Here is a 24,349-nt window from a genome sequence, read left to right as displayed (position 1 = left end):
CGTGAAGGGCATGTGTCTCTGTTCCCTTTTACCAACTCTGTTACCACACATTCTCATTTTTCTTCTGTATTGCTCTCCTGAAGATCAGATTTTAACTTCTCAGGTTCTACTATCTGTCTCTGTTCCCTATCTGTCACAATCCAAAGGATTACCTGGTCAAGAAGTCTCTAAAGATCACAATATGGATTTGCAGGATTCTGTAATACACGAGCACATGGAGTCTTATTTACTACATTTTTTTATTAGAGATTACTGCAGTTTATTACTGGTAAAGTGAGTATAGTTATGATTAGTAAAGCAGGTGTATATATGTACTCCAGTGGTAGCAGCAGTCAATAGCAGCAGCAGGCATGCATTTCAATATTACAAGTTGCTACAAAATGATCACTAGGAAAGCAGCAAAGGCTATGATGAATTACCCATATGTGTGTATTATTCCAAATAGTACCAGTACAGTACTCAAGAAACCACTCCCAGGAGTGGGCCCTCAAAACTGATGACAGATGAAGTTTCACTTCAAAGATGATCAACATTGCAGAATCTGGAGGCAGTCAGGCATCCCTAGCCACAGTCTGGTAACTTGCCTAGGAGAGCTCATAGAAAAGTTTGTGTAGGAGACCTCCTCTGTGTGTAGAGATTGAGAGAGAGATGAGAGGCAAGGACAGATTCACTCTCCATTTTGGGTAAAAAGTAATTTTTATATCAGAGACACATAAGGTGGTGTAGGGCAGCACCACCTGGGAGCAGCCAAGAGATGACAACATTTTATATCTCAGACTAGTTTTTGTGTTTTCCAGACTGTTTTCCTACTCTTTAATGTACAACTATCAATAGCAGTTGCCTATTCCTACTCTTTTGGAATGTTTTCCATCTTCTAAATCCTAAGCCTTGTCTAGACTCTTTTTCATCTTTCCAGATGATAGGTTGCTGTTACAATTCCTTGGGTTTGTGCTTATTTATGGTATCTCAGGAGGCTTCTGAAGTTCAGGTACACAGCTGCACTTCTCAAGGATGTTTCAGACTCCCAGGCCATGTTCCCAGGCTGGCAGGTGTCCTCTCAGTCAGTATTTCAGCAGACTTTTGTTCAGAATTTTCCCAGATCACCTTTACAGCTGCTCCTATCATCATCTTATACACACAGCTCTGAGATGAATTCTCCCACTGGTCCCATTCTTTATCACTGGCATCAGTTTATTCTGTTTGTCTGCCTCACCCTGCTCAGCCATTCAGAGGTGCTGCCTGCATGTGATGAGCAGCTGCTGGTTTGACCCACACAAATGGGGGTAAGGAGGTGGCAAGTTAATACCAGTGCAATGACCCCTGCACACAGATGCCAGGTGTCACCTCTGCATAGCACTTGGCACTGGTGTGTTTACCAGAACTGAGCAAGGTATGTGAAGCTGAAGAGAAAATACTACATGCATCTATAATTGTCAGTCTGAGGTCTTTGAAGTAATCTTTGCCATACAGTCTAAGTGGTATTAAACATTTTCATTCTTACTTTGTTTTCTAAGTGCAGATTTTGACATTTCTGTCACTTTTAACCATCTAGTGGATGCAAAATAAGCTGAAAAAGTGAGAGTATTGGTTTCATGCTGCCATCTGCAGTTCTATAAAAATATGGTACCTGAATACCTGGAAGAAAATGCTAGATATTGACAGAATGAAATTACTTTCAAGTGAACACAAAGGTTTAGGAGTAGCTTCTTAAAAATAACATTAATTTTATGACTGCCTCACAAAAGGGAGGGGTAATTAAATCCTTTTTTCTGTGTTCTTGTGTTTCTCCACTGCAGTTGTACTCTAATCTAACAGCATGCCAAGCTCTTGGAAATATGTGTGTCATGAATATGAACTCATTGAGCTCTTCAAGTAATGATGCCTGTGGTTTGTTCCAGTATATTTTTGTCAGTACAGCAAGGGTAGGCATCATTCATTCAATACCCTACTGGTAAGTTGCCTTTTCCATAAATTTTGGTCTTTAATAGCTTTGTATGGAAATTATTATTCTAAATGTTCTTTGATGAAAAATCTTATGTTTCATTAGAGAAAACACTGTAACTTTTTTCAGGAGGCCTAATCTTCCATGGCTGTATTATGGTGACCAACCAGGATTAGCATCCCAAGTGCTTGAGAAAAATAATTTTCCTACAACCTTCACTTTTAAGGGAACAGATAAGGTAGGTGTTGGGTAGTAGACATAGGGAAGCATCCAATAGGAAGAGGACACATATCACATAAAATGTTTGGATTTATTATAGATGTGACTCTACTAAAGGTGAATTTTAGGCAGTTAGTGTAATAAAACTCAGTGTGAGACCTCATGGAAGAGGAAGGTGATATTTACCTAAGATAACGTCTGGTCTCTTCCTTTGCTCTCATATCCACATTCTCATAAGGCCTAGTTGTGCTTGCCTGTGTGGTCTGACCAGGGCACAAGAAACAAAGGATGCCAGCTTTTAAGTGTTCATTGGTGTCCCCAAGGATCTGGATTAGGAGTGGTAAACTAGTAACTACACAAACCTTTTAGACATCTTAAGAGTTTAGGAGTTCATAGTCTGTCTTTTGCTTCAGGGTCTTGTTTATTTCCATCTTCATAAATCTGAGGCAAAGTTGATCTTTGATTTTTTTTTAAATATGTACATCCTTTTGTCAGATTTCTTGGTGAACTCATGTGAAAAAGAGGGGTAAATATGATGTGCTGTATCTTTACTGCCATCCTCCTGGTGTACCAAAGTGCTGGGTCTTTTGCTGACAAGTTGTCTGTGCCAGGTTTTATCACAACCCATTTATTAGCTCTGTAGCTGAAAACAGTGTTCTTCATCACTTTTATGTGGCGTTTAACACTTTCTGTTGCTTACATACACATTTCTCCCCGTACTCAATTTATTTGTAATATTTCTGTTACACATCTCTACAAGCTGATTGTATCAGAGATGGATTCAGTGTATTACTCCAACTTTTTCCTCTTACTGCAGTGAATTAGGGGAAAAAAGGTGAGGAAAATAATTTTAAGGTTAACAAAGCCAGATATACATCCCTGGGAGGGATGGACTGCTTAAGTAGTTTGTTAATTGGCACATTTTTATGAAGAAATCAGATAGTAAATCAAACAGTAAAGTGATTTATTTTTCCAAATTCATTGTAAAATAGAATAACTGAAATAGGTTATTCAATTTCAGCTTATTACAGAAAATAGTACTAGTGATAACCTGTTTGTCAGTTATACTGCCAAATTTATCTAGAGCTTTCTTATTGACTCAAAAATAAAATTATTATGCCTTTTCCAGCCATATTCTACAAGGCTAGGTTTTAAATTAAACAATGATGCAAGGTAGTAGTTGTTTTAATAACTGAAATACTTGTTGTTCCTCCTAACACTGAAGGTCCTGGAAGCCCTCTAGATTCCAGGATTGTGTACATTAGAAATCTGCACAGATTCCTGATTAGGTTAAGGCATATCTATGTGTCTAGAAGTTCCTTTGGAATTTTTTCCATGTCACTAATGAAGCTGTAGAAGAATGGTATGTTTTTGTAAAAAAGTAAATTACCAAACCCAAAATTAAAAACAAAATCAAAAGGGCAAAAAAATTAAGGATTGTGCTGAGAGTTTTAGGAAACCTCAGACAATTAGACAGCAGTCTCTAAAATGTGTATGCCCACTTCAGGGCAGTTTCATTGGTCTTTATCTTTTTTTTCATCAACAGGATGTAAAGCTGAAATTTATTGCAGCCTCATTTGATGCAGCAGGAAATTTTCTTAAGTGGCAAAGTTTGGAAGGAGGTCTCTTACAGGTATGTTTGATTATAGTTATCTTCTCTTGATAACACAATGTTCTGAGTGCCTTTAGCCAAATTAAGACAGAAGCCAAGAGTTTGGTTATTACACTAATGACAGTTCATAACTGTAGCACTAGGTTAGGGAAAATAGCTCTTTATTCTTGCTCACAATGATCTCTACAAAATCAGAAGTATAAATTCATCAACACTGCCTTCATCCTTTAGACCAGTATAAATTTGGCATATTGGAAAGCTCTGAAAAATAGTGTTAATCATTTAGAATCAGCTATCTCTGTCTTCCACTCAGCATAGTTGCTCATGTGTAGTTTCTTATTAAACGTCTTTTTCTTGTTGAGAAAAGTGTATTCTTTAGCTCTGTCCACATGTGTTTATAGATGATGCTATGAGTATGTCCCCATTAGATGCTGTCAACTGTTTGCACACATCATGGGGGTGACAGTCAAATCAATGGTTATGTCACTGTCAAGGGAGGTAGGAAAGCTGATCTACGCCATTTTCCTTGCATTGTCTTGGGTTTTTTTGCTTGCTTATTTCTTTTTGTTTTAAATATAAAATGTACACTATGACCAGCATGTCCCTTTTTCATAACAGCAAGTTATAAATACGTGGTGGGAGATTTTACATAGAAAGGGGGGGGGACTGGCTGGCAGTGCCATTGGCCACTACACCCTCAGATGTCAGGGACACAGACATTCTACTTCAGCACTACCACGCTGTGTAGTTAGGCTGTGAAAAATGCAAGTAAGCAGCAATTAGAAAGTGCAATAGTAATTAGTCTATCAGAGAGAACAATGGGCAGCTGCAGCATCTTACAGAATAGAATTTGTTTAGCAGTCCAGTGGCAATCTAGGCACTCTCACTATTTCCCTAGACAGATAACAATAGGAACACTAGCAAGAACAATTGGGAATTGTTGGTTCCTTTTCTGTTGGAGCACATCACTTCAAACATTTCAGTGTCTGTAGAAGAGCAGCTGACATTCAGTATTTACTTTGTTACTGCCTCAGGATGAGCCATCTTGTGTCTGTGTCTCCAGTTTTAAGGAAAACTAGTGTTTAAGAGAACAGGTTACTAAGACAGGTACTATGCATAGAAAATTATATATTCTGACATATAAGTTTAGTTTTATTGGGGCACATTTATTTTCTAGGGCAAACCTTTAACAGCTATCAAGAGCCAATGGGAAAGGAATAGCTTTTCCATTCAAAGCCTCCTTCAATGTAATAGATTGTGCATGATGATAAGACATCACAGTGCTGAAGTGGTCTCAATGCATAATTGTAGCAATTCCCAGAATTTCGGTTTCACACTAATACAATTGTGTTTTATGCAAATTTACACTTCATTCTCATTTTGGGAAAATGGCTCTGGCCTCCACATTAGACTTTGGACCATTTTTTCTGGATTCACCTGAATCTGCTGTTCTTTGCTGAAAATATGTGCTGTATTAAAAGAGGAAAACAAATCTGTTACTTGCTACAACTTTGATTCTCTGAGAATGCCAGCTTAAGAGAAAGAGGCCTGTATGAATGTGGACTTCTTTTCTTATGGGATTCTTGAATTTAGTAGAAGCCTCTGATTGAGCTTGAGGCAATACAGTGCACTGAACATTCAGTCCATAGAAAGATTATTCTTGCCTGTTTGGATGCTGCTGTTCACAGATTTCAGTTATGGAACTGAAAAATATTATACAATTATGAATAAGCTAAACCAGCATTTTAATAAGCACATCAGTGTTAGTGAAATAAATAATTGTGTTTACCCCAAAATAAATCCTTCCCTTTTTTTTTTTAAAATCTTTTGTGAGGACTCCTAAATACATAAGTACTTGTAAATATTTTTCACATGAGAAGATGATACCTTTGAATTCACCTAATTATAACTATGTTTTATTCAGCTTTGTCCCGATACCCAAACTAAATTGGATGCAGCTTATGTTTTTGGAACAACTTACCAACAAAATGTAAGTAAGATATAAAATGCTATTTTCAATTTTGAATTAAGCTGCCTTATATGTCATTAGTTACTCAGTGCATATTGAAGAAGTTTTGGAGTTTAGGCATAAGCTGCAACATGGAGTTCTTTCTTAGGAAATTGAATGAAATTAGTGTGGGTTTTTTAAATTATTTAACTACATCACAAAACTTGTTTACTACATAGCATAATCGCAGTAAATTAAATTGGCATTTGTATTTGTGAGGTTGCTGACTGCAGTGGAAGAACACAGAGCCTGAATTGTGACAGCCATATGCTTTGTATCATATCTCCAAATTTTCCTACCACCATCTTTGGCCAGTTTTCATATGGAAAGAAGGCAAATCCAGTCATGCCATGCCTGAATATTGTTCCCATTTACTCTTTCTGGTATGCCTTGATTTTAGTGAATTCTGTGAAGAGATTGAAAATCTATTTTAATTGAACAGATGACTCATCAGAGAAAAGAGATTCTTTAGCTGTCTTAACTATGAAAAAACACTGTTGGGGTTTTCACACTTTACTAAACACCAGGAAAGGAAGAGGGAATAGAACACTAAATTATGTCAGCTGCAGAAATGGTTCTGCCAGTGATAAAGCATCATTAATTTTTGTCTCTTAATATGTTAGATGGGAAGGTGGTAGTCTCTTTGGCAATGGAGTGGAGAAAGAGACATCTTTATACAACTCCATATATGTGCACAGCATCTCATACCTATATATTAATATTGTTTATTAACTCATCAAACATTGAAAACCATTCCCCACATGATGTGTTGAAGTGTGAAAATGCAAAACTCTGGCTGCTATTTAGGTGGTGTGAAAATCTTGGAAAGCAATAGCTGTTAAAGCTTACTCTGGGAAATTTAAAGTGTTTACCAAATAACATTGACAAATCTTTGTTAAATATTTTCATTTATCAAGCTATTTAATATCTTTCACATTGTTTAATGTTTAATCCATATTTCAGTATTTCAGATAGAATGAAAACATGTTCTATTTAGGATCATAGAACTAGTTGAGTATGAGGCTTTTTTTCTTTTTAAAATCTTGAGTATTTGATATTGATTCTGTATTACCTGTATTAATAACAGTTAACATTGTTGGGTTTGAATAGATACATCAGTAACTTAATGAGTATTTTAAAATATCATTTTTGTCCATTGTATGCATTACTTTTGTTTTTTCCTCTGTGGCTTTGGAGAAAACAGGGTTGACAAATTACATGAGTATTTAAAATGCATGGTTGTTCACATTTGCAAAATGTTACCTGCTTTCACATCTAACTTCTTCACACAATCACAGAGTGGTTGAGGTAGTCAGGGACCTCAGGAGGCTGTCTTGTCCACAAGTCAGGCAGGGCCATGTAGGGCAGGTTGCCTAGGACCATATCCACATGGTCTTGTATCCAGGGAGTCACTCCACAGCCTCCCTGGGCAGCCTGTGTCAGTGAAAACCTGTCTTCTGATGCTCAGAGGGAGCCTTCTGTTTCAGTTTGTGCCCAGTGCCTCTGGTCTTGTCACTGGGCACTGCTGAGAAGAGCCTGGCTCTATCTCATACACCCTCCCTTGTACAATATTTGTACACATTGAGAAGATCCCCTGAGCCTTCTTACCTCCAGGCAAAAGAGTCTCAGCTCTTCCTCATAGCAGAGATGTTTCAGTCTCTCCCTCACCACAGTGGCCTGTGCTGGACTGTATCAAGTAGTCTAATTTCTCTCTTGTACTGGTGGGCCCTGAACCAGATTTCATGACTTCAGCATTTATGTTTCTTGACTTTAATGTTTACGCTGTTTCAAATTTTATGTCTGTGAGGTTTGCTAGGATATTTTTTCCAAATCTGTTGAAAAATTTTAAGAGCTTCATTCTCCACATTAGTCATTGTAGTTAATTGCAATCATTTCCAAGAAGTTTGCATAAAATCATTAGTACTGGGTAATTGCTTGCAGATAGCTGTCAGTACTTCAGCAAAGCATTTGACACCATTTCTCACAGCATTCTCAAGAAACTCTCTGCTCAAGGCTTGGACAGGTGCACTCTTCATGGGGTGAAAAAGTGGCTGGATGTCTGGCCCAGAGAGTGGTGAATGGAATTAAATCCAGCTGGTCAGTGGTGGTATTCCTCAGGGCTCAGGACTGGCGCTGGTCCTGTTTAACATCTTTATCAATGACCTCAACAAGAGGATCCAGAGCACCCCTCAGCAAGTTTGCAGCTGACACCAGCTTGGGTGGGAGTGTTGATCTGCTGGAGGGCAGGCAGGCTCTGTAGAGGGACAGGCTGGGTCAATGGGCTGAGGCCAATGGTGTGAGGTAACAAGGCCAAGTGCCAGGTCCTGCACTTGGGTCACAACCAGCTCATGCAGCACTCAGACGTGAGGAAGAGTGATTAGAAAGCTGCCCAGCAGAAGACCTGGTATTGCTGGTCAACAGCCAGCGGGTCAAACATGAGCCCAGGTGGCCAAGAAGGCCCATGGCATCCTGGCCTGTACCAGGATTGCTTGGCCAGCAGGATTAGTGCAGTGATTGCCCTCTGTGCTTGGCACTGGTGAGGCCACACCTTGTGTGCTGTGCCCCATTTTGGGCCCCTCACTTCAAAAGGACATTGAGGTGCTGGAGCTGGTGAAGGGGCTGGAGCACAAGTCCTACGAGGTACAGCTGAGGGAGCTGAGGATGTTTAGCCTGGAGAAATGGAGGCTCATGCAGGACCTTGATGATTCTGTGATTCTTTCTTTTGTGAAGAAGTAGTAGAGATTCCACAATAATTTTGTAGAGAAGGAATCCACAGCTTGACAAGCTAACTAAATAGTTAAAGTAATCTTTTAATTTTCACTTTTTTTTCTTGTAGTGCAAAATTTCAGTTTCTAAGATTTTATTGGATTTTGCTAATCCAGTCTTTTATGACCTGTTCCTTGAATATAATGGTGGTAATGGACAGCAACATCTTTGGGCTGTGCCAGTTTTAAATTTGAATCTTCAATACAATGAAAAGTTTGTTAATCAAGGTAAGATGGTGATAATAACATCTCTATGAATTTTAACAATCTCAAAACTTCAAATAGAAATAATCTGTGTTAACTATTTGTTACTGTGTTGTGTTTAAAGATACCGCAACACACCATAACTTGTTTCTATTTTAAAAATGTAGTATTTGAGGTCAAGTTCTGATAGTTTTAGTGCAAGCTTTGGTTGCATACACCATTCCAATCAGTAATATGCACGAATAAAATTATCTCATTTCATTATATATTTGTATAAGTTGAAAATAAACAATTTTAAATCCTCAGTAGTTACTGTGTTTTATACAATTATAAGTGCTGTTTCTCATACATTTCATTCTTTTTGTGTGTGTGAAACTTTCCATGTTTTCTAGGCAGTAATATGAACAACTGGCTTTTGACTCGTCGATTTTTTTTGGTGGATGCACTTAGTGGAAAAGAGAATGACTTGGGAAAACCACCAAGGGTAATTCGGATTGCTAGCAAAATAACAATAAGGTACAATAATAATAATATATAGTACATAGAAAATAACAACAATATATAGTACATAGAAAATAAAGCCAATGTTGTATAGTGTGCCTTTTATTGTCTTAAAGTTGTTTTGTTATGTATTTTCTAATATGTCTAATATGTAATATGTTTCACTTTTTCAATTGCATATTTGGGAATGGAATGAAATTCCATAGGTTGTTCTGATGAGTGAAAGAAAACAACCTTGACTTGTGGGAGTTAAAATCACCATGATTCCCTTCCAGGTACAAGGATCAGACCATGTTTGCATAATGCAAGCTAGCAGGTATTCAGTCTCCTCTTAGAAGCAAGTTTTGTCTGGAAAGACCAAAAAACTCCTCTGTTAATTCTTTTTCAACGTGTGTGATGCTGACTATACAAGGATCTTATTTCATCCTCCATATTCTTTTTTGCAGTATTTTTACAACCTGTTGCCTATTCTGTTGTACAATCCAGAATAGGCTTGTAGTCATTTAACTAAAATTGTGTGACTGCCTGTTAGGGTCAGTACTGATTGCTCACCTCAGCTGGAATATATTTTGGAAGAAACTTTTTTTCTCCTTTATGTGATATCCTCCTGTAAGATGCAGACAGGTAAAGATTGATTCAGGTATTTTCTTACAAGTAAACAATCCTTCCTATGACTTTCTTTATATATTTCTGTACATGCCTTTGTACACTCCAGTTGTACATTTAAAATGCAAAGTGCCATGTTATTGAGTTAGAAATTCACATTTTATTGATCAGGTTGTTCTGTTCATTTAGTTTTTTCTTACAAATTTCAGTGATTGCTTCCCAAACACTCATCCAGTTGTTTTTTTTTTAATAATCATGCTCTCTATTTCTGCAGTATCCGTCTGGTATCCCATACACAGAGAGGAACCATCTACCCTCCTCTCATTACTGTTGCTTACACAGATGTGCTTGTCCAAAACCCTGAAACCCAGAGTGTGATGGTGAGATCTTTGTGCCACATTAATCATACTTTTAGTTCTGTTGGAATTCTGGTTTTTGGTAGTGGGTTGTAAAAATTTAATAAGCAGTTTCTAGTTCTGATCAGTTTTGAAGTTATAAGTTTTTACTAAAACATTTTAAAACAAAGCAGTTAAAACTCTTACTATTTTCAGTTTATCTTCAGTCTTTTTTAACTTAAAACACTTGGAATTTGAAATTGGTTTTATAATGCTAAATTAGGCTACAATTCAAATAAAATTATACACAAAAAATAATAGATAAAGGACTCTAAGGAGCACTGCAAGCAAGTTATGCAAGGAATTAGTATTTTTATTTAGAACAATGCATTTAGAGGAGGTTGTTATGACACAGACATTTCAGATCACCTGTAGTTTAAGTTAAAGTATTGGCAATATATTTAAAACATCCTTTAGTGTTTCATCTTTCTGTACTGAAAACCACCAAATTCTGCTGTAGCAGATGCAAAAGGGACATTTTCTACTTGCCCTTTTGTTTGCCTTAATGGATAGCAGCACGGATGTCCCATTCTTCTCTCTTGTTGGTATGTTAGATCACACTGCTTTAAAAAGTAAAAATACCGATCTTAGGATGGTAGAACAAAAAAAAATTAACATTAGCATTTTCTGCTTGTCAACCTTCAACTGTTTAGCCTTCCAGTACAAATAGACATCTGGCTAGAAGAAATTTGTGGTGCTAGAAGCATTCTTGAGTTCCATATTAGTTGCATGAAAGCAAGAGAATTAGAAAGATAGAAAAATCAAGACCTTTTTTTCCTGCCTAAGTGATGTCTTTATTTAACCGCTGAGACAGCACTGTATCTAGAAAGCAATTAACTCAAATAGTGATGGTAGGAACAATTGTTTTCAGTTGCTCAATTTTCTGTCATAGTATTTCATCCTTACATATATATCTGTGGGATATATTTGAGTATTGCCAATTTTGGATGTCTTGTTGCATTTAACAAATTTTATGCAACTAAAAAGATTCATTGAATTTTGTTTCCAGTTTCTGTAAGCACTGAGCTTGTAGTAACTGAGGATATTTAGACTTCAGTCCAAGTGCAGTGATAGAAGGAGGTCTGACAGGAACAAATGTTAGGGGAACACAAGATGTTGGGAAGGAGGGATTGGTTTTGGGGGTGGGGGTGATGCTTCTTTTAAACTTAATTAGAAATACTATTTATTATCATGCTTGTGTTAATTTTAGCTGTACAGTGATAAAGACTCAGGCCAGAATATTATAAAACCAAGACAAACATTTTCTCTTCCATGTACAAATTTTTCAGACCAAAGTCAAAAGAGATCCTAGGTTAAATTTAAGCTAGAGGGAACAATTTTGATGCTGCGTGACAATTTTTATTTCATTCAAGCTGAAAAAACCCTAGTATCTGAGCTGTGCAAGCTTATCATGATTTTGCATGTTGGTCTAATTACATCAAGGTTACCTTTAATCAGTGATAAAAGGGGAAGTATCAAATATTCAGTGTCTCCTTTCAGGAGGAAAAATTCATGCACATTTGAAAGAATTACTAATAGGTATAGCTGGTAACTTGCAGATGCGAGCACCCATCCCCAGCATTACTGCCGGTAAAATCTGCAGTAAGAGTTGCATAGTGCATGCTGGTACTGAGCCTGGCAACAGAACACACCAGGTCATCTGCAGTAAAAAAAGATGTATGTGGTACTTGTATAGTAGCCCTAGATGGGAATTCCCACCAATTAAAACTGAAAGCTGTCTATAATGGTTGTAGCATTTCAGAATTGCTATGCACATTTACTTTTTGTATTTTAATATTCAGGTTTCTTTCGCAGTCAGCTATGAGATGAATCAGAGAGAGGCTCAGATTCAGACTGATGTAAGTTGTAATTCCCTTTAATTTGTTGATATAATTATTTACTTCTGTATTTTGTGTTTTAAAAATGTCTGCAAATCATTTTTTGTTATTTTCAGATCGCACTGGGTGTGTTGGGTGGACTGGCAGTGTTATGGTCTCTTCTCAAGACTGCAGGCTGGAAGAGGCGGACAGGAAGCTCTTTAATTGACTTGCAGGTATGAACAGCTGCCAAACTGAAAAGGGACATCTCTTCCTCTCTTTAAGGGCACCTTAGCTGTCATTCCCTGTGATTATAAAAGTTCGTTTTCCTAAGGTAACTGAAACAATTTCTAGCCTAGCTGCACAGAACCGTGCCCCAGAGTTAGGCTCACTTGAGGAAGTAGTTGTTTTGCATTGTTTTTGATTCTGATATTGTCATTGAGGAAAAGCTGCTCTAAAAATAGAGGTGTTTACAGGGCTATTCTGATCAGTTGAGTAGACTTGGTTTTCAGATTAATTCTTCCTTGAACAACAACCAGCATGTAGGAGTTTCAGCTAGTGAAAATACCATAAATATATAACCACAGTGGAAAGCTTTTGTTCAGGGCTACTTTTCAGTACTAGAGTTTCCTTTATGAGCTACATAGCATTTTCTATGAATGCATTATGAACATATGCATTACTTAATTAGTTTTACAGATGTCTACAGCATGTTTTTATAATTGCAGACAGTTTTCAAGTTCTTACTGTTCTATGCTGGAGACCTTGCCAACGTTTTCTTTATCATCACAGTGGGCACAGGAATTTATTGGCTTGTATTTTTCAAAGTAAGTGTTCTTCCAGTTTTGGATGTCTGAAAACCTAGTAATATTAAATATATTTTTACATGGACATTAATTTTCTTTTTTCTTCTGTTTTTTTTTTCTTGTCAGACTGTTGAGGCAAGTTCTATATAGCATTCTGGTTTGTGTGCTTAAATCTTGTGTTCATGTGTTTCTTTTTCTTAGGATTTGTTGTACTTGCAGTCTGCTTAATAGTCATTTAAAATATTTTACACATTCATTGATCTTTTTCTGGAAAAGTTTATTCACATTTAAGCATTTTTAATTATGTTGTCACGTATGCCACATGTACTGTTTCAATGTAACTTTTCAATTATAGGCTCAGCAGTTTGTATCTGTCCTTTTACCTCTTCCATCTCAAGAAGAAGATTTTGTTACATACATAGCATGTGCGTTTAGTTTAAAGGTAAATAATTTTTTCCTCACCATAAAATACATTCCAGCATGCTTCTATGTATGTATCCTATCTTTAGTAGCCTCGTTTTTAAATATCTTGTACAGTTATTAGTTATTAGAGTGTGGATGTTATGTCCTAATAATTATGTTCTTCTGAGAATTCAGTCATTTTTCCATAGAAATTTATTTTGTGGAGTCTTTATAGGAAAATAAATGTCTCAAGAAGGTCACAAAAGAAAGACTGAAAAATCATTCTTTCAAGGATAAAGGTATAAAGAAACCCAAATAAAATAGCATCAAATCAAGAGAACAAGTGCTTCCATTTAAAGCAGAATGTAAGTGCTGTGAGTTCCTGATTAGAAAGAAGAGAGATCCAAATAATTACATTCAAATATGTCGAATTCTAAGATCACTGCTCTGTCTTCATGGCACATACAAATATTGTATCAATTGTCGATATTATACTGAATTGGAATTTGTAGTCCAGGTTAGTACGTTATGGGGAAATAGTCAGGTTTTTGTAATTTGTTACTTTGCTGTATTTTCTCCATGATTTTGGACTTAACATTATTCCAAGCTTTTAAACAAACAAAAGATTATCAAAAGTTGGTAATAAAGCTGCAGTCTCATGTACAATCAAGATATTGCTTGTTATGTTTAATGAATAATCCATGCAATAACCATTCCTCCATTTTTGTGTATATGCTGTTTCTGTCCTTACTTTTCTCTCTTAGGCTCTGCAATTTTTACACTTGCTGGTTTCACAACTTGCTATTGATATTTTCTTTATTGACTGGGAAAGACCTAAAGGCAAAGTTCTTAAAGCAGTTGAAGGTAATTCAAACTATGCTTGTTTGTATAAGCAGCTTTGGTGAAATTCAGATATTACTCTCAGATATTAAATTTTAGAGCCTTATTGTATGTACTCTTTTTAGGTGAAGGTGTTACTAAAAGTACTGCTGCACCTGTGAGCATATGGAGGACATACTTTATAGCAAATGAGTGGAATGAAATTCAGACAGTGAGGAAAATAAATCCTCTCTTTCAAGTGCTTGCAGTTCTTTTTTTTCTGGAGGTATTATTATTATTATTATTATTATTATTATTATTATTATTATTATTATTATTATTATTATTATCATCTTTGGGTTTGTTTCTTTTGTAGTTTAGTAATTTTTTCTATCTTGGGAATTATTCTTAAAGTGTGTAGCATATAGTTGTTTTTGTGAGGTTCTTATACATATTTTAACACATTTATCCAATTTTATAGTCCTTTTAAAATTTTTCCTTTAAATTAAATAATGCAAGTCCTGAAACTTTGTTCATTCACTATGTGAGCATTTTTGCTGTTGGTAAATACAGGCCAGGACCAATTTAGGTGCAATGTTACAAGAGAGGGAGAAAAGAGAGCACCTATTACTGCACTCTGCAGCTACCTGAAAGGAGGGTGTAGTGGGGGTGGGTGTCTCTCCTCCCAAGTGACAAGCACTAGGACATGAGGAAATTGTCAACCCACCACAAGTATATTTTGGTGCAACTTCTGTTATGAAAGATTTTCACTATTTTTTCACCTCTTAAGTATTTCAACACATAGTATTCCTCTCATCTTTTTTATTTTGGAACTTTTTCTAGATTTTTTTGTTTAAAATAAATTCTACCATACAGATGGTGGAGGAAAATATATTTCTATACAATAAAAACAAAATAAATCAGTCTTTTAAGAGTGGCAAAGCACATGAAAATTTGTTTTAACACTGGGATATATAGTACCAAAGAGCTGAAATTTGGCAGAAATTATATCCCTATGCAGTACAGCAGTAGAATCTTTTGGAGTTTTTCAGTAGAACCCAATATTGACTTTTGGATCACACAATTGAGCTCTGCATAGTGAGCAGGCTACTATTCCCAGGTTAGTTTTTCATTATTTTTTCTTACTTCCTGTTATGATGTAAACAGCAGGATCCTAATTAATACTATTCATTCTCACCTGTTGTTATATTGACCTTCTTATCTCTTCAGGTGGTGGGATTTTCAAACCTGGCTTTAATGGATGCTTCTTCCAGTCTCACAAGAAGCAGTGAGAGCTATGTAGCTCCTTGGAGCCGCATTTTAAGATTTGGTGTGTCTGCTGCACTCTGGGTAGCCATTGCCATCCTACAAGTATGTGAAACACATGACATCCTATCCTGAATTATCACTTTCAGGCTGGTTCTTGGAAGCTAGAATAAATCTCTAGACTGTCCAAACTGCTTATCATAGCATGGGGTATGTTCTTAACTGTTATGTTTAGTTGTTTTAGCATAGAACACCTTTGGGACTTAAAATGAATCTTCTGAGATAGGGACATCTGACTTTGGATCAGAATTTTAATCCTCTCAAAGATGTGAATTTATGCACATAACTTCATTTTATTTTAAACAAGTTTGAGGAATCTGACAAGTTCAAAATAAAAAGCAGGTTCTTACTACAACTTTCTTTCTTAAAGGAAGTAGTATGTCAATCCCTTTTCATTAAGTCCAGTCCAATGGTGGCCACCACAGAAGTCTGTTGTTTGTGGGTGTTAAGTAGTGAAATTAATTGCTTTAATAACATCAGATCTGATGAACTAATGAAAGAAAATTTGGTTGATTTATTTCAGGTTATATTTTTTGCTGTGATTTATGAAAGATTTGTTGAAGATAAGATAAGCCAATTTGTTGATTTGTGTTGTGTGAGCAATGTAAGTATTTCTGTGTCTCATCTGTGGCATTTTAAATAGAATAGTATGTAAGATAGTGTTAACAATATTAAATAATTTTTATTCATTTAATTTAGATTACTAGCTAGCAGCCAAAGCTGATGTCTCCTTCAGCTCATTTTTTTGGTGAACTCTGCAAGATTTCAGTTAAACTTTAATTGGAAAATTATTTCAGAAGTATAGGTATCAATATGTTCTTTTAAACACCTGATTTTTAGGTTTTTTGGTTGTTTCTCCTTTTTCAGTTTAAATTGATTACATGTGCTGATACAGAATTCAAAAATAACAAGTTGTAACAGAAATTAGGTGTGGAACCATTTACTGCCATTCTGTATACTGGTTTGTGTTATAGTCCTTCTGACTTGAAAGTTGTCTTGGTTTTATTTAAAACAAATATGTCCAGTTTCTTCTCCTGTCTTTTGCTTGTTCCTCAACTGCTGAACTTCATTTTGTACCTCGTAACAGTTACCAATAGTTACCACCTTTTGCATGCATTTTCTCTTACTCATATCTGAACTTTCTCTTTACAAATGGGTTTTGAAGCTTTGTACTGCAGGAATTCCCTTTTAACCAAAGAAGAGTGCAGTCAGAACTGATTGGATTACCACATTTGTACAGAACTTCTTAAAAATACTGATTTACCTCTTTTATCAATCTTTCCAGACATGTATTCCATTCCATCCAAATATTCCTCTTCTATGAAACACCTATGTAGTACCTGGATTGTAGAAAAGAATTAATTTTGGAGTTTATGTGGTATATAATCATTGTATCATACTGAATGAAGTTCTGTTAAATGCAGTCTTAGGAGTTCAGCTGGAATCATGCATATGTATTATGTAGCACAGAAATAACCTTTGAATAAAAAATATTCTAATAGCTTTAATTTCTTGTCTCAATGGAATTAAGCAGCAGCAGATCCCTGCTGTTGATAAACGAAACGTGAAGCTGGGATGTGTTTCTAATTACATATAGAAAGAACTAATTTGTAAAAGAGTTGCTAAATATTTTTCTCCCATATTTTTTCAATACCTGCCTACTTTGTATTTGTAGCAGGACTGGCTGGTTTGTCTGATCTTCACTATGAATTCAGAACATCAAAAATGAAATTATAATTGTTGACTAAAGTGTCCTCTCTTCCCCCATCTCTTAGATTTCAGTGTTCCTCTTGTCACACAACTGCTTTGGTCATTATATCCATGGTCGCTCAGTGCATGGACATGCAGATACCAATATGGAAGAAATGAATATGAACCTGAAGAGAGAAGCAGTAAGTAAAAGTATTCAAGTTTATATCTGCTCAATTGTTTATTTTATATAAAGACCACACACCTTTGCATTATATTTGCACTACACTGAACCATGTTACTTAAAGATAGCAGCTGTTAGTATGTAAATATATGACTCAGTAGTTCTTTCAACTAGCTCAACTTTGTTTTTCTTCACTATTTCATCTTGTTATTTCTTCACATCTCAAGGATATTAAATTCCTGTTTCTCTTAAAAAGTTTTTTTTCATGTAGTTAAGAACCTTCTTTTCAATATTTAAGCTTTTAATAAGGTCACAGCCACATTCAAAAAGGTGCATACCAAAAGGCTTTCATAAAGAGACAGATCTGAAACACTAATACAGAAACTTGTAATCTGCCAATCAGTTCCTTTATTCCATCTCTTCTATTGTGGTGATACAACCCATTCTTTATAGAAATTATTTTGTATGAGTATTTTTTCTAGTTTGTCATATGTTATATCTTTGCTGCAAGATCAGGCAAATATAAAATGTCTAATACAAGATCAGAGACTGCATTAAATTTCATGACATCTTGTTTCTTTTTAGGGGCAACTATGAAAGTACCTTAAGTAAGGATATTGCTATTTCAATGTTAAGTAGACAGAAAAAACCATAACCATGTAAAAATTAAATTGCGAACACTGAAATACAAAGGAATCTTATTAATAATGTTTTTAGGTGTTCCTACAGTTTTTTTTCCTAATTGCTTATTTTAATATGATTCTGGGAAAAACAGGGGGTTTTCCCCATGGAGATGTCGAATTTTTTATTTTCTTGCAGTTTCTGAGATTTAATAAATGTAACCTGAAAAAGACATGGAAAAAGTCAGGAATCCAAACAAACAAACAAAAAAAGTGAGACAAGTATACAAGAAATGATAGACCTAAAAGAAAGGTCTTCAGAATAAATATCAGAATATGTATTATTAGAAGGTAATGAACCGAACTCAGGTGAAAAGAGAAATATGACTTTGTGACAGCAGGGGTCAGGATTTCATGTCCTAAGGAAATCTTGCTGCAGTAGAACAAGAGTGCAGTGATTTCAAATATTTAGAGATATTAACTATTATCTATACATGAAAGAGAGGAAATTAAAAGCTTTTGACTATTTTTGGGTCTGTGAATGACATTAATAATGTTAATTTACAATTGCTTTAATTGTATAGGAAAATCTGTGTAGTCAGAGAGGTTTGTTACCAAACACAGATGGCCAGACATTTCAGATTTCCATTTCAAGAAAAATGCGACTAAACTATGACTGGATTCATGAAACCTTAACAAGAGTAAGTAAGATATTGGTATTCTTTAAATCTTATTTAAAATATGAAATTTCTCTGGTAAAGTCTTGGTCCTGTTGTATTTCAGAAACGTGGTCCTGCCAGGCTTTTGGACTCGTCTGCAAATACCTTTGAACAAAGCACCAGGGCCTACAACGCCATGAACAAATTTCTCAGTTCTTTTATTGATCACGTATGTATATTGTCATTACTATATTAAGGAAAATATACTTAAAGTACAGACTAAAAATTGTAAATCTAAAGGACTGTAATTCCTCTTTAAGCATATGTGCTTCAAGATTTGTTGCTAAAGATTTTATGGCATCCAGAACAGTGCTTCATTCAAAAAAAAAAAACAAACCAAAACAATTGGAGCGCTGTCCAGCAGTGCAGACTGCACTTAAAAAATGACAAATCCTTTTTTTTTATGTAGTTATTTTTGTCTTGGAATAGACCAGTGGGTTTTGTTTCATTCATAAAGATCTAAGTAGCTGTACTTCATTTTGTAGCTGGTTTGAAATCATAAAACAAGAACTGTTGTTTTTCTTACAGGTTCATAAAGAAATGGATTATATTGTTAAAGATAAGTTGCTGCTTGAACGAATTCTTGGCATGGAGTTCATGGAACCAATAGAGAAAAGTATTTTTTATAATGGTAAAAAGATGTGTGGTATTTGTACTATTTTAAGTATCCTGGTTTCTGTGTAGATTTCTTTCCCAGGATTTACAATCTAAAACGGAGTTCACAGCAGGAGAGATCATTGAATGAATACTTGTGAGGGAGGTATTTAAGAGAAGTTCTTTAGGTTATAGAAATGCTGTTTATAATTTGTCATTTGACTGTGATGTTTTTTATTTAAGGCAGCTGAAAGTGACAGATATGCACATGTTCATGAAATTCATAATCATAAGCATTGATAGAAATACAATGTTTGATAATCTAGACTGCTATAGTTCCCAGAAGTTTAGATATAAATCAGGATTTCCTGGCACTGAAATACACAATTTATAATGAAAATACACTTTTTCCAATCAAACTTGTATTAGACATTTTTTGAAAAAGTAGGAAAAGGGAAAAGAATATGTTTTCTGTAATTGTTTACATATTCTTTTCTCTTATAGAAGTGTTGCTTTTTGATAAAATAAAGAGGTAGATAAATGTTCAAGAGTACTTTGGCTGTGAAAAAGGTACTTTCACCTTAAAAGACCCATTTTCTGCAGAACCATTAAAAAAAATAATGCAAAGCTCTGAACCTCCTCCTAAATAAGGCATTTAGCATATGTTTTTATGATATTGTTGAGTTGGGGCCAGAGCTAACAGCTACTAAAAATTTCAATGACAAGCTACATCTGCTTCTTGATTTAAAACAACTTTTTAAAATAATCTGATTGAGATTTCAGGAGTAAATAGAGTTGTGTGTGACACATGGGTTTTACCTATTGTGTTCATCAGTATGATGCCATTTTATAAGTGAAAAATTTGTATTATTTTCAATAGAATGACAGGACCATCTCTGTGTTGCCATAGAATGTCATAAATTGCTCTGTCTCTGATCTTCTGTTTTCTTACCGTCTTCCTTAACATGGACTGATGAACTCCACAAACTTGCAACTCACAGAAATACTAATTTTTTTAAAATGTTCTTTTTCCTAGATGAAGGACACTCTTTCACTGACGTTCTCTATTATGGCAATGAAACAACACTGCTCATCTTTGATATCCTCTTTTTCTCTGTTGTGGATTTAGCTTCCCAAAGTTTTGTTTTAGCAGCTATTCTAACATATTTGCAACAAGAGGTAAATTTCAATTTAGGAACAAAGTAATATTTTTTAAATGGGAGTCAGTATGGTAGTTTAAATAGTTACCTAGATAATAGATGCAGTGAGTTAGCAGTGTGCAGTGAGAAAAGATTGATAATACTGAGACCTTATGAAATAGTTTTTTTTATTTTTTTTGTCAAATAGACTTGTGAGAAATTAATTTTGCTCACATGGTGATCCTGAATGAAGAGGTTATAAATAATTTTCAGTAAAAAACAGGAATACCTGTTAAAATTATTTGCACATAATTCTATTATAATTTAGCATGGAAAGGTAGTGGAAAATGTTTTAAAAATGCTAAAAGAAATTAAGCACCTAATTCATATTATTTACAATTTAAAGATGATCCGAATTTACTATTTATGTTAGATACTGAAACATATTAGTGTAAGTATTTCTTCATTAATATATGTTTTCCAAATGTTCTTAGATATTTAGGTTTATTCGTACTACACTTGGGCAGAAGAATTTGGCATCCAAAACCTTGGTGGATCAAAGATTTCTCATTTAATTGAGAAGATGAAAAACTGTTAAGAATTTAATCGTGGAAAATATGAACATGATCAAAGCATCTCTGACCTGCAGATTAATTTTCGTGCACTTTTCAACAATAACAATGTAATGGGTTTGAAACTTGTCATTTTTTATATTGTGTGCTATTAAGCTTTATTTTTCTGTATTTATAAGGGTTTTTTTAATTTGTGAACTCTAAGGCATAGGCCTTTAAAAAGAAAGGTACATGCAAATAAGACAGAAATAAACTTACTGTTGTTATTATTAGAATAAGATAAAAATTATTTTATGGCTTTTGATAAGATATGGACCACTGACTTTGAGGCAACAATTTGAGCATCTGATTGACAGGAGAGGTTGCCAACTCTGAAATTCTCTGAAAATACCTTAAATCTTTGTTCCTTTTTTAAGTCATTTTGAGTTGTAATGTTTAGCAACTCTATGTCAAATTTTACACAGCACAGGATTTGTTCTGAATTAAGTTAGTATTTCAGGAGGATTTTTTAAAGATCATTTATTTGCAGCAACCCTTGCTTGAAATTTCAATGTTTCTGTCTTGTGTCATACAGTATTGTATAATTCTGTCTCCTCTCTTGGAGTTTATCATTGTTTTTCTTGGGTGTGGCCTACACATCTCAAACATGTATTTGAGGTACAGTTGTGTTACAGTGATGTAGAGAAAGAGGCTATGATAGAGCAGAGGAGATGGTCAGCAGCATTTGGGATTTGTTCTTGATCTTCTGTTTTGTGATGCAAGATGTTCAGAGAAACAGCAGTAATTATTCTGTTCACTTTTTCCACACAAGTGAAATGGAAGCAATTTTTTAAAATCTTTTTAAAATTGTTTTCACAGGTGCTCATGGTCTCCTAATTTTCTGGTTTTATTATCTCTGTATATAACAGAGACATAATCATTTACTGTCATCATATTTTTTTTAATTTAGACAGATTAATAATTAGTAATTAATAATTACTCAAGTGCCAAGGGAGATTGTGAATGGCCTTCAAATCACCTTAAACTGAGGTGTCTACCTCCCATTTTTGTCACTGAAAAGTCTCCCTCTTTTTATACTTAATGTTTTTTCAGTAAATGGTTAAACATGAATAGTGTTTGCTGAGTTTACAGCTGTTATTTGTCTTTAGATGATTCAACAAGGGACTTACAGGAGCAAAAATACCAGAAAAATATCAGTCACCATCATCTCATGTTTATTCTGAAACAGACTGAGGACAAGATTAGTTGAACTTAGCAGATTTCCAGTGCAGATATGCTTATATGAGTTGAAGCAGCATTGCATTTCAAATGTTTTTTGGCTTCATAAAGAGGAATATGTTCTCATGTTGGTGCCATGTCATATCATACTAAACTGAGAGTAACATGGACATACATCTCACAGTTGCTATTGCTCCACTGCATTTGCTTTTGGTGTTGCAAAGCCTGTGGCACTTGCTAGTCCCATGCAGTTGTATTGAGTGATGGAACATGCCTGCCAGTAAGGCTGTGATCAGAGAGATAGATAACTGAAAAGCTGATTTGCAGTGGGACATCCATTTATTAATGTGCAGTTTAGCATAGGCATTTCCATTTCATGCTTTCCTTGCTTCTGTCTGCTTATGGACACAATTCTTAGTTTCTTGGTGCACACTATGCCTCAGAAAAGGTGGTTTCTAATGGAGTGAAGTGTTCAGGATAAATAAAATTAAGGTTGTTTGATTTATAGTGAATGTAGTAATTTAAGTGTCCATTAGGTTCTGGATCTGTTTAAACAGTCAAAAATCTTATTTCCACTGGGAACCATGACTGTATGACCTCATTAGTTATGAGGTTTCTTGTCAGTGATCTACTGAGAGCCAAAACTGTAAATTAAGCTCAGGAGCCATCTGACAGAGTCTGCAGCAGGACATTCACAAGGCAAAGTTAGCCTCACCTGGTGTCCATATATTTCTTTGGTGGATATCTTTGCATAGCTTAACTAAACTTAGGTCCTTACAAGTCCCTGCAAAGTCAGTGTATGAGAGGAAATAAAATCTTTGTCATGTGCCATGTTTAGTCATGCTAACAGATGTGACTAAAGGGGTGTAGGGAGTTGCTGTGGTCCATTAATGAGCAAAGGCCCTAATACTGGTCTTTAGGCCAGCAGAACTGTGAATAGAACTGCACATCACTGTCAGTGGTCACAGCACAGGCTTGTTCTCTCTGAATTCTGGTGATGTGCTCATGACCATGAAGTGTTTCTAGTACCATACCTTCTCCAGAGTGGTCAGAATTATGACCAACTCCAGTCAGAATAACTAAACTAACTAGACTTGGGTGAATCAGAGAATGTCCGAAAGCAGAATGAAGATGTGGTTGTGCCATCTGTAGGTGTGTGGTTTCAATTAGTTTGGTTTTCATCAGTTCAGTACCTGCAGAAATGGAGACATTTCAGCAGGGGGGCTCTCACACTGTATCCTGTTCTCAATGCTTGTGCTACCCAGGTACACTTCTCCATACAAAACTCCTGCTTTGAGTTTTAGATATGCCTTTAATTATCTGCTGCACAATAGGGCACATGAAAGCTTTAATGACCTTGCATTTTGCAAGAACTACTGCTAAAAGCAGCTCTTCTTAACAGATAAATGATAAATTAATCTAAAAACATCCTGTCAAAACAGTTCAGTCACTTGGCCCTCTCTTTCTCCTTAGTGTACACACTACTCTGTTTTGTTTTATTTTTCCAGATCATTTGTCTAAAATGTTAATATTCCTAACATAGGCATTCTACATGATTTAGGAAATAATTACAGGAGTCAAAAGCTCCAGGAATTCAAAGAAGCTTCTCTTCACTCTTGCTATCCAGTGAACACTTGGAACAGGTTGGCTGAGCTTTGTTCCCCTATTCCTTGATATTTGTTCAAGAAATATCAAGCTGGGTATTTGTTCAAGAAATATCCCTTGTGGTTGTACTTCCAGCTTAATGGGTTTTATTTTTTTAACATTAATATGCATCTACAGTGTGTTCATGTGATGAGCATCTTTCAGGTTTCTAAATGTTCTGTTTGCCCACATGGCATTTCAGTCTCTCCTGTCTGTTTCTCTGAGCAAATAAAAAATGTCAAAGATTTGAGACAAGTTTTTTTCCACTTGTTAGTTGAGTTGACCCAAACCTACGTTTCTTCCATGCACATGAGAGTAGGGCCAGAGGTTGCTGCTTGCTCCGCAGTTCAGAGAAGCTCTGTCAGAACAAGTGTGGGAAAGGAGTTTTGCAGTCCATGCAACAATGGAGGGTATGGTTTTGGATAGTCAAAACTATTGGAATGAGATGGTTGGTTTTTGCCAAGTTAGATACCAAACAAATTATTTCTACCAATAATTAAAATTTGTATGTACAGACAAACTACAGTAACTTCAAAAATATGTTAACA

The 24,349-nt window shown here is 35.4% G+C and overlaps 1 protein-coding gene across 1 annotated transcript in view; it reads left to right on the top strand.

Annotated features, from left to right (window-relative positions):
• Positions 1–24,056, top strand: part of TMEM67 (transmembrane protein 67) — a 31,802-nt gene extending 7,746 nt beyond the window's left edge. Inside the window, exons 8-28 of the mRNA XM_066565418.1 lie at positions 1,797–1,951; positions 2,072–2,180; positions 3,708–3,794; positions 5,698–5,763; positions 8,618–8,774; positions 9,143–9,266; positions 10,132–10,237; positions 12,055–12,111; positions 12,207–12,305; positions 12,798–12,896; positions 13,231–13,317; positions 14,042–14,141; positions 14,243–14,382; positions 15,327–15,467; positions 15,946–16,026; positions 17,198–17,314; positions 18,500–18,616; positions 18,699–18,803; positions 19,163–19,265; positions 20,265–20,407; positions 20,862–24,056. Of these exons, the coding sequence (XP_066421515.1) occupies positions 1,797–1,951; positions 2,072–2,180; positions 3,708–3,794; positions 5,698–5,763; positions 8,618–8,774; positions 9,143–9,266; positions 10,132–10,237; positions 12,055–12,111; positions 12,207–12,305; positions 12,798–12,896; positions 13,231–13,317; positions 14,042–14,141; positions 14,243–14,382; positions 15,327–15,467; positions 15,946–16,026; positions 17,198–17,314; positions 18,500–18,616; positions 18,699–18,803; positions 19,163–19,265; positions 20,265–20,407; positions 20,862–20,942 (2,274 nt within the window). The 3' untranslated portion in view covers positions 20,943–24,056. The remainder of the gene's footprint in view (positions 1–1,796; positions 1,952–2,071; positions 2,181–3,707; positions 3,795–5,697; positions 5,764–8,617; positions 8,775–9,142; positions 9,267–10,131; positions 10,238–12,054; positions 12,112–12,206; positions 12,306–12,797; positions 12,897–13,230; positions 13,318–14,041; positions 14,142–14,242; positions 14,383–15,326; positions 15,468–15,945; positions 16,027–17,197; positions 17,315–18,499; positions 18,617–18,698; positions 18,804–19,162; positions 19,266–20,264; positions 20,408–20,861) is intronic.
• Positions 24,057–24,349: the final 293 nt, after the last annotated feature.

Source organism: Molothrus aeneus, chromosome 1, assembly GCF_037042795.1.
Source record: "Molothrus aeneus isolate 106 chromosome 1, BPBGC_Maene_1.0, whole genome shotgun sequence".
NCBI classification, from domain to species: Eukaryota; Metazoa; Chordata; class Aves; order Passeriformes; family Icteridae; genus Molothrus; species Molothrus aeneus.
Note: the sequence above shows the minus strand (reverse complement) of the source record. Positions and strands in the feature narration are given on the sequence as shown.